The sequence below is a fragment of the Anguilla rostrata genome, chromosome 9 (assembly GCF_018555375.3).
Source record: "Anguilla rostrata isolate EN2019 chromosome 9, ASM1855537v3, whole genome shotgun sequence".
Taxonomy (NCBI): Eukaryota; Metazoa; Chordata; class Actinopteri; order Anguilliformes; family Anguillidae; genus Anguilla; species Anguilla rostrata.
This window is the reverse complement of record NC_057941.1, coordinates 34,137,873-34,151,307: the sequence shown is the minus strand read 5'-3', so window position 1 is coordinate 34,151,307 and position 13,435 is coordinate 34,137,873. Positions and strand designations below refer to the sequence as shown.

Sequence of the window (13,435 nt, the reverse complement as noted above, 5' to 3'; positions counted from 1 at the left end):
CAGGCCTGCTACGCCGTTCGGAGAGCACAGCACGTTTTCATCCGTGCCGCTCGTGGCCTGTGCGTTTGTGATGGGGCCTGTGTTGAATACTTACCTTTCATCTCGCAGGCTCTCACACTGGATTGGTTAAATTTCAACACGCTTCTGTTTTCTAGCGCAGATCTTTTTGTTTTTTTGTGTGTGCGTGCGTGAGTTTTCATTTGTTTTGCTGAAAATCGTGCATCACCACACAACACTTTTAAAACAATGTTGGCCAACCTTAGGCTAAGCTGAGAATTTTTTTTATTTCTTCAATAAAGGGTATTTCACCAGTGCAGTCAAAGACAGAACGAGAACGAGAGCGATATCCACCCACACAACAACAATTGTAAAGGATGACAATTGCAGTGGGAAGAGGGATGCATTTCTGTGGATGCCTTTCTGACATGACATTTGTGGGAGTGTTTGTGTGTGTGTCTGTGTGTGTGTGTGTGTACATGTGCACCTGTGTGTGTTTGTGAATCGATGTGTGTATGTGTATTTTTTGCGCATTTTTCCCGGTAAATATCCCTCTTCTCACGCTTCATATGATGAGCAGCAAGATATCACTCCAGATCACACAGCTCTCTCTCTCCCCTCTCTCTCGCTCTCTCTCTCTTCCATCTCTCTCGCTCTCTCTCTCCCATCTCTCTCGCTCTCTCTCTCTTCCATTTCTCTCGCTCTCTGTCTGTCTCTCTCTCTCACTCTCTTTCTCTCTCGCTCTCTCTCTCTGTCTCTGTCTCTCTCTCTCTCCCCTACCTGACTCGTCGTCAGACTTGTTGTCGTTGTCGGAGTCGGTGAGCGTGAGGGCGGAGTTCTCGCGGCTGGACAGACCGGAGCTGCGGCGGGATTTGGAGCCGCACCCGCTCCACAGCTGGACGGCGCGCTCGGGGGACATGCCGCCGTCGGGGGGGTCCGAGTCGCCGTCGGAGCCCGCGCTCAGGGAGCAGCTGCGCTGCAGCAGGCCCAGGTCGGGGCAGTACGCGCTCTGGTGCGAGGGCGGGTCGCAGATGCCCAGCTCCGCCAGAGTGAAGTTCCCTGCGGACGGCAACGCCACGGTTACGGAACCTGCACCGCCCGCGTCGCGCGGCCAGCAGAGGGAGGGGAGTCAGGGAGCCCATGCATTCTGGGATACATGGTTGATGAGGCTGAGGAGGTATGGGATTTGGGGATATGGGGTTAATGAGGCTTTGGGGTACTGGGTTGCGTGGCCAAGAGGGGTATTCGGTTGTAGGGATTTTGGGACATTGGTGTGTGAGGGTAATGTTTTTTGGCGGTTAAGACACCGTATCAGGTGCCCAGCAAAAATATCAACTTGGCTATCAGTCATTCTATCTGCCTCTCAGAGTTTAAATTTGAACCAGCTGCAGGTAGATCCATACAGGAGGAAAGGCTGTAGACTGCACATGGACAGATGTTCCAGAACACAGAGAATTCTACATAATAGAACACATTACATTACATTACAGGCATTTAGCAGACGCTCTTATCCAGAGTGACTTACAAACCTTTTTTTTACATAGCATTTTTTTTTTACGGGGCTGTAGGATTTTGCTTTCTGTGCTGTCTGGGTCCTTCTTCTGCCATTGATGGGATATTGGAGAAAATGTTGGCTTTAAGGTCACAAAAATACTTTTACTCCACAATATATCCCACTAAAGTAGTTATTTCATCCCTGAGATGTTTATTTAGGGTTAACCTGATAGTTTAAATGACAACATCTATATTGATTTTCAGAAATAAAATTCTCAATTACCGTCTGGTATGGATGGGAGAGTACAGTGGCATGGATGCATGGGTGCAAGGTCATTATGCAAGGCGATATGTAGGGCATTGGGGTAAGGAGTACTAGGGATTATAACATTTTATGCCATTTTATTCAATCAACATTGCTATTTTATTTCATTTTATTTATCCATTGGCTATTTAACGCTTTAATTTTACCATTTCCCTGTTTCATTCTGTATGCTCTGTGCATGTGTACATTTTTAATTCTGTGTTCTGTATGCTAGTGTTTATGCCATAGGTATATATCTATTTTCACACTGCATTAATTGTGTTTGTAAATGAGATACCATCTGCCACACAAGAAGTACCCTGAGTGAAAAATAAAGTTATTTAAATTAAGCTATTTTCTTGTATGTGTTTTATTGAATGTAAAATTTAATTTGTTTTTATGTCCCAGATAATGAAGTCATGATTAGGCATATTTATTAAACATTTATAGGAAAAAAATGTAATGACAAAAACTAATTAAAGAAACATGTTTCTGAAGCACCTTTACATCTTTGGGTGCGCGCACACACATACACACACACACGCACATGCACACACACACACATACAGACACACACACGCACACACAGACAAACAAACACACATGCACACGCACATACACACACACACACACACATGCACACACACACACGCTCACACACAGACACACGCACACACACACACGCAGACACACGCGCGCACACACACGTACGCGCCTTGACAGCTACTTGTGGTGTTAACTCTCAAGACATTTCAAGCATAGGCCATTCGGCGGCTCAGTCAAACCCAATTAATTAAGCAGACAGGGGGGTAACCTGGGAGACGAGGCCTAGAAAACAAATCACTTTGCTCCGGGCGAGCGGGGGGGAGCTGGGGAGTGTCCTCTCAGAGTGTCTGACAGAGCCAGCCGCTCAACCCCCCCGCCGACCCCCCCAATCTGTACCTCTTCACATCCCCCTTCATGAGAGAAAGTGCATCCACTACACAAAGCACTACAGCTCTGCTCCTGCCAGCGAGCTGAGTGACGCTGAAACACTGATGATGGAGAGAACACTGATGATGAGATTCACACAACGACAATGATCATAATTACAACAGCAAAATACTACTACTACTACTACTTCTGCGACTACGACTACGACTACTACTACTGTTTCTGCGACTACTACTACTACTTCTACTGCTACTACTACTATTTCTGCGACTACGACTACTACTACTACTACTACTACTACTACTACTATTTCAGCGACTACGACTACGACTTCTACTACTATTTCTGCGACTACGACTACTACTACTTCAACTACAACTACTACAACTACTGCTACTAATCTCCTTATTGACCATGTCATGTAATTTTAAACTAGGAAAGCATATAGTCAGCCTGGCCAATGAAAATTCAATGACAAATGAGCCATAAAAACTGCCTTTATTACTGCTGTGACTAAATGGTGTGGATTGTACAGTATGCTTATGCCCGACCACTGATATACAGTTTTATCACTGTGTTGTACCTATGCCCATATTACTGCAGCTGTTTGTCGTATACTCACTCACATTTATTTGAAGAGCGTGCCTAGAATACATATCAATATACAGCGTAACTTTGTCATAAGCATTACAGAGCGCCTATCATATATATTTTAAACTTTAAGTTTTTTTTTAGCTGCGACTGCAGTTCTATAGCTCTGTCTGTCTGTCTGTCGGTCGGTCGGTCCACAAAAAGTGTCCCACCCCATAGCGGCCATAGTTTTCGCCCCAGGAGCCTGAAATTTGGCATGGACGTTGGTCATGACTGAAGGTAGAGCTGAGTAACTTTCAAGGCCGATTAACCAAGAGGGGGCGCGGAGATGGGCGTGGCCTATAACAAAAAGGTGCATAACTCCCGAATGGATTCACAGATTTGCACAAGGTTTTGCGGAAAGGTTGGTCATGAAGAGGTCACGTGTTTGTGTGAGGGTGTGTGCGTGGATGCATGCACACATGGATGCATGCGCGTGTGCGGTCGCGCTTGTTTTTTTTGTTTTTTGTTTTTTTCTTCAGATGCATAAGCTCACTGCAGTCACATCCTCTTTCCTTACATGAGAATGCAGACTAGCACGCACTCTGCAGCGTCCCTGCTGGGCAGCGCGAGTATTGCGCTCCGAGGACGCAGCTGCTTACTAAGCCCGTGCAGGAGGACTGGCCCGGAGTCGCTCCCCACGTGATGAGAGGGTTACCATGGCGAGCGAAATCTCGCCTCACTGGCCAACCCTACGGCCAATGATTCTAGAGCCTGAAGCGTGTCTCCCTTAACGAACGATGTGTCACTCCAGAGAACCTATCATAACCAGCCTCCACAGTTTGCAAAAGCTTACAGGAAATAACATTTTACATTACATTTATTTAGCAGACGTTTTCACCCAAAGCGACGTACAAAAGTGCACATCAAGGTCATCGGAACAACTACAAAACACAGGTTCGATAACATAGAACACTGCCACCACACACGCAGTGGGTGACCACAGGGCGGACCACCTCACACGGGGCCAGGGGGTTTGACACATGAATGAGTAGCACTGGAAAGAAAAGGGGAGCGGAGTGCTGAAAATAAGACAAAGAGGATTCTGGGATTGAACACAGCCCTGCCCTTTTCAAAGTTATTACTCTAATGCTGCAAACTTTGAAGTAAAAAAACAACAAAAAAAAGTATTCTAGCCAACTGAAAAAAAACAAATATGTGAAATCATTTGTGTTAGAATCCATCAATGCGAATCAATAAAACAAGAGAAGCCCAATTAAATTTAAACGGAGGGAGAAGCAATTAAGGGAAAATGCACTAATTTATTTCTTTGCACTAATTAAAACAGCATTGTGGGTACAATCAGTGGAGAAAAGAAGGGATCAAATTAATTAACAGTTCTGGACAGAAAAAAAAATCTTATTTCATTACAGTACGATGACTTCATGTGTTAAAAATCCAGATGATGTGACCTTGGGGGGAATTATTGGTTCATCTGTGTACAAACATAATCAAAACAGGCAAAACTGCATGTTAGAATAATCTGCAGCGTGGCGTCTCTGTCTGACACAGCTCTCGAGGGAAGGAATTGTGTACTGTTATATTTAATAAGAGCACGAGAAAACCGATTTCAATTAATATGATTAAGGTGCTTAAGCAATGACCAGCAAAGCTGTCTGTAGCCATTTCTCCCAATTAGACAAGTCCAAAGGCATTGACCAACTGTTGAATCAATGCTAAAGGACACAGGGCTTCAACAGCTCTATCTGAAGGTTAAGCGCTACATCACTGTCAATTGTTTAATTATGGCATTATTAATATTTTGTTTGTTTTTGTTTCCGTGCACATTGCCTTGTGCTTCGAACACAAGAGAAAGCATTGTAAAGAAAGAACTGGTCTCAGCTGACATACCTACTTATATAATAATTAATAATAATAATAATAATAATAATAATATAAATAATAATAATAATAATAATAATAATAATAATAATAATAATAATAATAATAATAATGGTGTGCTTGGTCAAAATATAATGTATTCTATCCAATTGCTTTAGTCTGCAAAAAGCCAGTCTTACTAAAACCAAGAGTCATGACCAATTACAAGCAGGCAGGATTTGGGCGCCTTCCATAAATCTTTTCTGGGTAACCACAGGTAAAGGTGACTTCAGAGACACGCTAATAACCGCCGGCCCACTGCCAGGCCCCCGCTCTCCTGCACCTCCATCAATGGCGTCGAATTCATCTTGATAACGGAGACATAATACAGAATCCTCCAAAGTGCACATCGAGTTGCCAGCCATTTCTGATTATTTACAAATGCGCACGGCGCCGAAGGGTATCCTAGTAACCAAGTCTTTCACCAATGTGCAATGCCTGATGGGACCATTTTCCATAGTACTTACAGGCCTAATAGATGAAAAACTGCCTCTGCCCCCTTGCCACATCCGTGTAGTGCTTTTATGTTGCTTTTTTATGGCCTTTTTTATTGGTGCATTGCACCTTCGCAGAAACATTCGTGCACTCTGTCCGAAAAAACACCCTAAAACCCGCTAAGAGTGGTCCTGCGGAGCAAAGTGGATACGGCGTGAAAGTGCCGACAGGGAGCCCTCCATCTCCGCACTCAGGGGGCCTGTATGCACCCCCGCCGGGAACTACAAGGAGCCAATCGCATCAAAAAAGTCATACAAAACAGCGCAACCTTTCATGTGTGTGTGGGTGTGTCTGTTGCCCTACAGAACATTCTAGAACTTCCACAGTGCAACACAGCATTATCGGTTACCATTGTTCCATGCTGAAAAGTGTTGGATAAGTTACCAGAATGTTCCAGAATGAGCCAAACACATCAACAGGCACACATAACAGTGCAGACTTTAATATCAGCGTGACCCTCCAGAAATCTGAGAACATTCTGGATCTTCTTCAACACAACGCGATACTATTGGCTATCAGCCTTCCATATTCAAAATGTGACTCGAGCCTGTTGAGAGATAAAAATGAGACGGAACTGAATTTTAATAGCAAATTTCACTGGATTACAGATTTCATTGTGAGAACTTTTCTTTAAACGTAACATTAACACGAAGCGTCATAATCAGATGCTGTAGAGTAAATTAATATGCATTATCAGCAGTTACCGGATTAACTCGGCGTGTTTCAGAAGCTGAGAAACATTACAAGTGTTCACTGGCTTCAATACAGCAAAAACAATGCAACAAGGAAACCTTATCTAACGCTAAACACTAGTTATGTAGCTAGAGATGTACAATTACTGTAAAGCAGTGAAACCATACCTTTTTAGATTAGACCACATGTGCACACAAGCACACACAGACACACTCACACGCACACGCACACACACACACACGCGCATATGCAAACATAGGGGGACGTGATATTCTATCTAACTAGAGTACACTTCCTGTATCGTGCACGCCGCCATTGACATACCAGTAGATACCATGGATGAGGGTGTATCTACGGCGATATACAGGCAGTATATCCTGTCACATGTGCAGGGCTGCTCTGTACACCTACCTGTGCAATGCAAGCCTGACAGGAAGTACCTGATCCCAACGGGGGCCACCCCCACGTAGGCTGAGTGGGCAAGAACACGGCATCAATCTGAACATTCTGCACAGCAGTGTGTGTGTGTGTGTGTGTGTGTGTGTGTGTGGGCTTATGTGTGTTAGCATGTGTGCGTGCGTGTACGTGTTTATGCATATGCGTGCGCACATGTGTGTCAGCGTATGTGTGTTTGCTTGCATGTGTGCTAGTGTGCATGTATGTGTGTGCGTGCATGCGTGTGTGTTTGTGTACATGTGCACCTGTATATTTGTGTGTGTGTGCATACAAGTGTATGTGTGTTTATGCATGTGTGTGCATGTGTCTAACTGTGTGTGTGTGTGTGTTCACATATGCACACACTGGGACTGCAGGGGCAGTTCTGGAATTATAAAGACAGTGTGAGTGTCTATGCTGGGATTATAGAAGCAGCACATAGGCCATTACAGTAATACTAAAGTAGTATTGGGGGCACAGAGGTGGTACTGTTAGCATAGAGACAGTAATGGGAGAGGAGAGGCAGCACTGGGTGCACAGAGGGGGTATTCGGGGTACAGGAGCAGTATAGAGTGTGCAAGAGGTGACATCGGGAGCAAAAAGATACTTAATTTTTTCTGATATATTCCAGCAACTGACATGTTTTTCTTTGGCTGTGGAACGGCCTTGAGTTTTGACAGTTATGTCAGGAATCCATCAATCACAACCTTTTTACTCTAGTGTGGTGCTTTCTGATAAAGGTTAAAAAAAAAAACCAAAGGAACTTCCACCCAGAACATACACAGGCGCTAACCTGCGAGCTGAGTGGATTGAGGGCTGTCCAAAATCCCTACAGCTTTGTCTTAAAAATTATTTTTAAATACATTTATATGTATATATATATATATATATATATATATATATATATATATAGGCATTTCAGTGCAGTGTGTACCATGTACTAGAAAGTGTGTACACTTCCCAAAAAGAAAAACCCAAGTGCATTATGGAACAGACACACTTCTCTGGCGAACTGAAATGGGTCTACGTCACGCTTGGCTGTGATGCCTGGCTCTTTCTTTTTTTCACGGCGCAAGTCCGGAGCATGGCACCGGTGTCAGAGATCCATTGGCTCTCCTGACATTAACGTGTATCTGCATACATCCTGCCCATAGGATGCCTATTCACGGTCGCCGCTGGTTACGGGCGGGCACGACGCCCACGCGCCGATGCGGGCCTACACTTTACGTGCGTCAAACCCGAAGGCCCCTGGGGGGCGGGAACGTGCGGGAAAGCGCAAGGAGAAACAGGACGAAGAAAGAAGACTCCCGCTGTTGATTGCAGGTGCCGTTACTATGGCAACATTGCTACTTCTCAGATGCCTGAATAAATACTTTTTACTATATTTACCTAAAGGAGCACCTTAACCCCGAGCAAGCCATCCGGCGCTAGCCGGTTACTCCTACGCATACAGTAGGGAACCCTTCTCTCCAGCAGAACAAAAGTAAGCGACTTTTTCTCTCTCGCGGGTACCTTGCCAAGTTCAGTTCAGGGGGAATTGGACAGCCTGTTAAATGTCCGACAATCGAGATTTAGTCACCACAGCAGGGGCTTCTCAACATTGACCCCGGAGGGCCATGGGGTATTCTGGTTTTTGTTGTCATCGAGCTTTGAATGTACCAGTTAAAAGTCGGCCGAGTAACACAACTGCCTCACCTCGGCCGGCTTCTCCGGTCTGAATCGGCTGTTAATTTCCGCGTGAAACGAAAGCCAGCGGAGATTGTTCGGTGCTCCAGAATCAGGGTAAAGGACGCCCGCGCTTCATGGGATTACGAGCGCCTGCTATCGCACAAGAGGCTGAAAGCGGCGGGGAAGCTCCTCTCTCGTGCCTCTCCAAACCGAGGCAATTTGGGAAGAAGTTGGCAAAGAGTTCTTAGTGCCCGTGGTTCATCCGCTGCTACCGGAGGAGAAGCAGCAGCGATAATGGGAGGCTCCCGTCCTCTTCTTCATGATCGTCAGCAGGTGGAGGGAAGGCCTTTTTATGATAACAAACAGAACGAATTACAGAAGTGTGGGGATCTACAGGCGAGGTCGGTCAAATGAAGTTTCGGCCTTTGCCTCTACTGCACACCTGGTCTATCTTTACCTGGGGAAAAGCACAGAGAGCCTCTTCTGCTTTGCTCACCTTGCAGTGATGCGTCACCAATCAGGCAACCTGTTCTGAGCGACTTGTTACAGAGTGACTTGTAGGGGAGGCTAGGGGTGGACTTCAGTCTTTCCGTATTTTGTGTACAGGCCAGGGGGGTCGGTTTTGGGCAGACACATATTAGCATGCACAGGTTTTGCTTAGCCAGTCCTAAGCTGGCAGTGTGGGTGACATGGCGAAACCAGACTCAGGACAGAGGGACTACTGATCCCCTCTGTGGGTTCTCAGGGGGTTTGTTCTGGCAGGCTGGCCCATGGGCATCAGTGGGTTTCCAACAGTCTGTGTTCAGGGAGAGACATTTGCACTCATACAAAGCAGAGGGGCTGTTACACACCTGCCTGGAGGTTGGGTGATTTTTATTTATTTTTTTGTATCATGAGCTTAAATTTCCTGGTATTTTCGTTTAAATAATACAGGAATCATGATGCGTTGCATATAGCTTGTTTTGTTTAGTCTCATTTCTATAAAAGGGACCTCAAACGTTTTTCTTTATTGCTCAGTTCAATGGAATTCATTTTATCTGGCAAAGAGTATTAATGACAGCATTATTACTGTCATCATGAAAATGAAATGACAACAATAAAAACAATAGACAGCAATCATGAACTAAAAAAGAAGTATTATAACATAATATTTGACCGTGAACATTTATCAAGAAAATTCTGGAGTAATTTCAGGTTGTAGTAGGCTGAGATACGTGGTGTTGTTCTTTCTCTTTTCCTCTCTCTCGCTCTCTCTCTCTCTCACACACAGACACACACAAGCTTGCTTGCACACACACTCACGCATGCACCAACGCACGCACGTCTGCCTCCACACACACACGAGCGTGCACGCAGAGCCACTCTTGAAACAACCGCAAATGTTAGCTGAAAAAGAGACGTCAAAGCTGAAAAAGAGAGGGAAAAAACACACAGCTGTGAGGCCTTGCCTTAACGTGACAGCTCTCAGGCACCCGATTGAATTAAGCCTGCCATTTTCAGCGACAAAATTCCCCCCCCTTTTTTTAAGGAAAAATTAAAACAAAAAAGAACAAAAAATGCCTTGGAGAGAATTAATGAATTCTTCAGAGCCTCAAATGTAGTTCCTGCTGTTAAAAATGCAATTATAATACAGGAGAATTCATTCCAGGGATATATCCCGACTGAGCAAAGGAGAGGATCCTTTCATTTTCACAAGTACCACCCCCTCCCCCGCCCCCCTGGCCTCACAGGTAAGGGGGAGAAGCACTAATGAGAAGTATTAATTCTGCCCTTCCTCCTCCCCGCCCCCCCAACTGGAAAATTTCCACAATTAAGCGTGAAGGTGAGAGGAGGGAGGGACGTCGCGCGAGCTGAAGGCCTCCGTCCGTTCTCCACGCAGGAGGCGGGCGAAGGGCGATGGAGAGGGGGCTGAGAGAGAAATCCTGCAAATGAGCAATCATCAACAGTCTGAATACGGAGCGCTGATGTCATTTTCCCGCTCTTGGTATTATGAGGGGGTGGGGCTAAGTGGGCATGCTCTTATAATTGCATTGAAGGTGATGACAAGATGGTGGACGAAGGGGCCAGGAGAAGATGCACCTGCTGTGATACTATACAATATTAGTCTTTGCTAAACACTCTCTGCTGGACAGTATATATAGATAATGTTGCTAATGTTACTAAGATACCACTACCATGCATCCATCCATCCATTATCTATGCCTTATCCTGGTCAGGGTCACGGGGGATGCTGGAACCTATCCCAGCATGCATTGGGAGGGAGAAGCAGGAATACAACCTGGACAGGCCGCCAATCTATCGCAGGGTACACACACCATTCACTCACACACTCATACCTATGCGCAATTTAGAGTCTTCGATTAGCCTACATACATGACTCCACACAGAAAGGATTCAAACCCAGGACCTTTTTGCTGTTCCTAAGTTCCTAACAGCTATGACTTTTCCATTATTTGTGAATCAATGTAGTAGCATATCACTAAACATTTACCGGCTCCCACCCACTGCATTGCTATTTCTGAACTTACTCTCTCAGGTGCCCATGTATACTACATCATATAAGATGTGTGCTATTGTTTTCTTGTTATTTGCTTTAAAAAAAGTATTTGGCCGAAGAATAAGCACACTGAAATAATAAGCATTTTGCCAACGGTATGTGGGAGGTTATCCTTTATGATATTGTTTATGAACACCAGGAGAATGTGTTTTGCATTTAGGCCACCAGCGGTGCTGGAATTCCAGCCAGTGGTGTAGAGTAGAAGCAACATGACAGAACCGAAAAAGCAATAAATATCGCACCTGATCTTAGAGACTCTGGCAGGTACTGAAATAACATTCACAGCAAAGTATGTGCAACTTTACCTCATCTTGCCACAATAAAAAACTAAACACTCTTCTGCATATTCAACAACCACCACCAGAAAAAACAACACTACGATTTCAGAATACAATAATTTACTACTTTGCCAGAAACATTTAAAGAATAGAATAGGCAACAGACCTTATTTTAACCAGTTGATTCAGTATTCTCTCTTTTGCGCTGCAATATAAAGTCACTGAAAATGTACAGTTTGTCCATTCAAACAAAACAAAACAAACAAAAAAAAAATTGCTGCGCTTATTTATATGCACAAAACACAGCATTCAATCCACCTTTTGATGAATGAATGAATGAATGAATTTGTAATCATCCCACAATTATAATTATAGAAGGTTGATAATTATAAAGTAATTATTTTATAATGAACGGTTCATGAAAATGTTTATCAGTATCAAAGTAGGAATTACATATTGTCTTGGAAGGTAATGCTAGTAACCACCACTTCTAATATAGGACTTTATTTAAGTATGATATATATACATATATATATATAATAGTGTATATATATATTTGTCGACAGCTATAAATATTTAGGAATCTGGATGGACAAAAAACTACATTTTAATCATCACATTGAATGTCTATCTAAGAAGCTGAAATTCACACTCAGCTTCTTGTACAGGTTGAAGTCTTGTTTCTCGATGTCTTCAAGGAAAACTTTAGTTGCCGGGCTTTTCCTGCCACAGCTTGACTATGGTGATACTGTTTATAGATTTGCCTGTTTATAGATTTGCCTGTCCCTCTGCTTTGACCCCTTGTATCATTCTTGAGATACATTACAAATTATAATTATAGGCCAAACACTGTGTCTTGTACAATCTAGTCGACTGGCCACCCCTTGCAATGCGTAGGATGCAGCACTGGTATATTTTTATCTATAAAGCTATCTTTCGTAAACTGCCCAGGTACATAAAATTTTTTTTCCTGCAAGGTAGTCACAACCTAAGATCTCAAAAGTGGCTGCACTGTATGGTACCTGCTTTCCGAACTGAGGCGGGCAAGATGAGCTTGTCCTATCAAGGCCCATGGTCCTGGAACGAGCTGCAGGCTAAACTCAAACTTGATTATCTCATCTCGTTAACAGATTTTAAAAGACGGATGTATATATATATATATACTCACTGGTCACTTTATTAGGTACACCTTGCTAGTACCGGGTTGGACCCCCTTTTGCCTTCAGAACTGCTTTAAGGTTCGACGTGTTGTGCGTTCAGAGATGCTCTTCTGCATACCTCGGTTGTAACAAGTGGTTATTTGAGTTACTGTTGCCTTTCTATCAGCTCAAACCATTCTGGCCATTCTCCTCTGACCTCTGCCATCAACAAGGCATTTTCGCCCACAGAACTGCCGCTCACTGGATATTTTCAGTTTTTCGGACCATTCTCTGTAAACCCTAGAGCTGGTTGTATGTGAAAATTACAGTAGATCAGCAGTTTCTGAAATACTCAAACCAGCCCGTCTGGCACCAACAACTATGCCACGTTCAAAGTCACTTAAATTACTTTTCTTCCCCATTCTGATGCTTGGTTTGAACTTCACCAGATCGTCTTGACCATGTCTACATGCCTAAATGCATTGAGTTGCTGCCACATGATTGGCTGATTAGATATTTGCGTCAACGATCAGTTGAACAGGTGTACCTAATAAAGTGGCCGCTGCGTGTATATATAGAGGGTATGCACATGACGTCACCGCAGGCGAAAGTGCTGTGGTTACACCCACTGAGTGGCAGAAAGACTATGAGTGACAGCGTTAGCATTCAGCTTGAATGCCACGAAGACACAAAAAACATCTAAAATGGGAAAGAGCTGTTGTGCGATTGACTGTACAAATAGATTCAGTAAGAAATCGGAGCTGTCTTTTTACAGACTGCCGAAAGCTAAAGAGCAGAGAAGCAGATGGATCGCTGCAATTCGCGGAAACAACTGGAATTCAGGCACCAAAACGTGGATTTGCGGTTGTCATTTTGTGTCAGGTAGGCTATACTGGATTTTTGGGTAAAAAAACCTTAAGTTATGCACTGT

The 13,435-nt window shown here is 44.0% G+C and overlaps 1 protein-coding gene across 2 annotated transcripts in view; it reads right to left on the bottom strand.

Annotated features, from left to right (window-relative positions):
* Nucleotides 1-256: 256 nt before the first annotated feature.
* The window catches only part of LOC135263640 (teneurin-2), a 104,799-nt gene continuing 91,620 nt past the window's right edge, over nucleotides 257-13,435 (bottom strand). For both annotated transcript variants that reach the window (XM_064351917.1, XM_064351916.1), the window contains one exon: nucleotides 257-1,056. In XM_064351917.1, coding sequence (XP_064207987.1) covers nucleotides 563-1,056 — 494 coding nt within the window. In that variant the 3' untranslated portion in view covers nucleotides 257-562. The remainder of the gene's footprint in view (nucleotides 1,057-13,435) is intronic.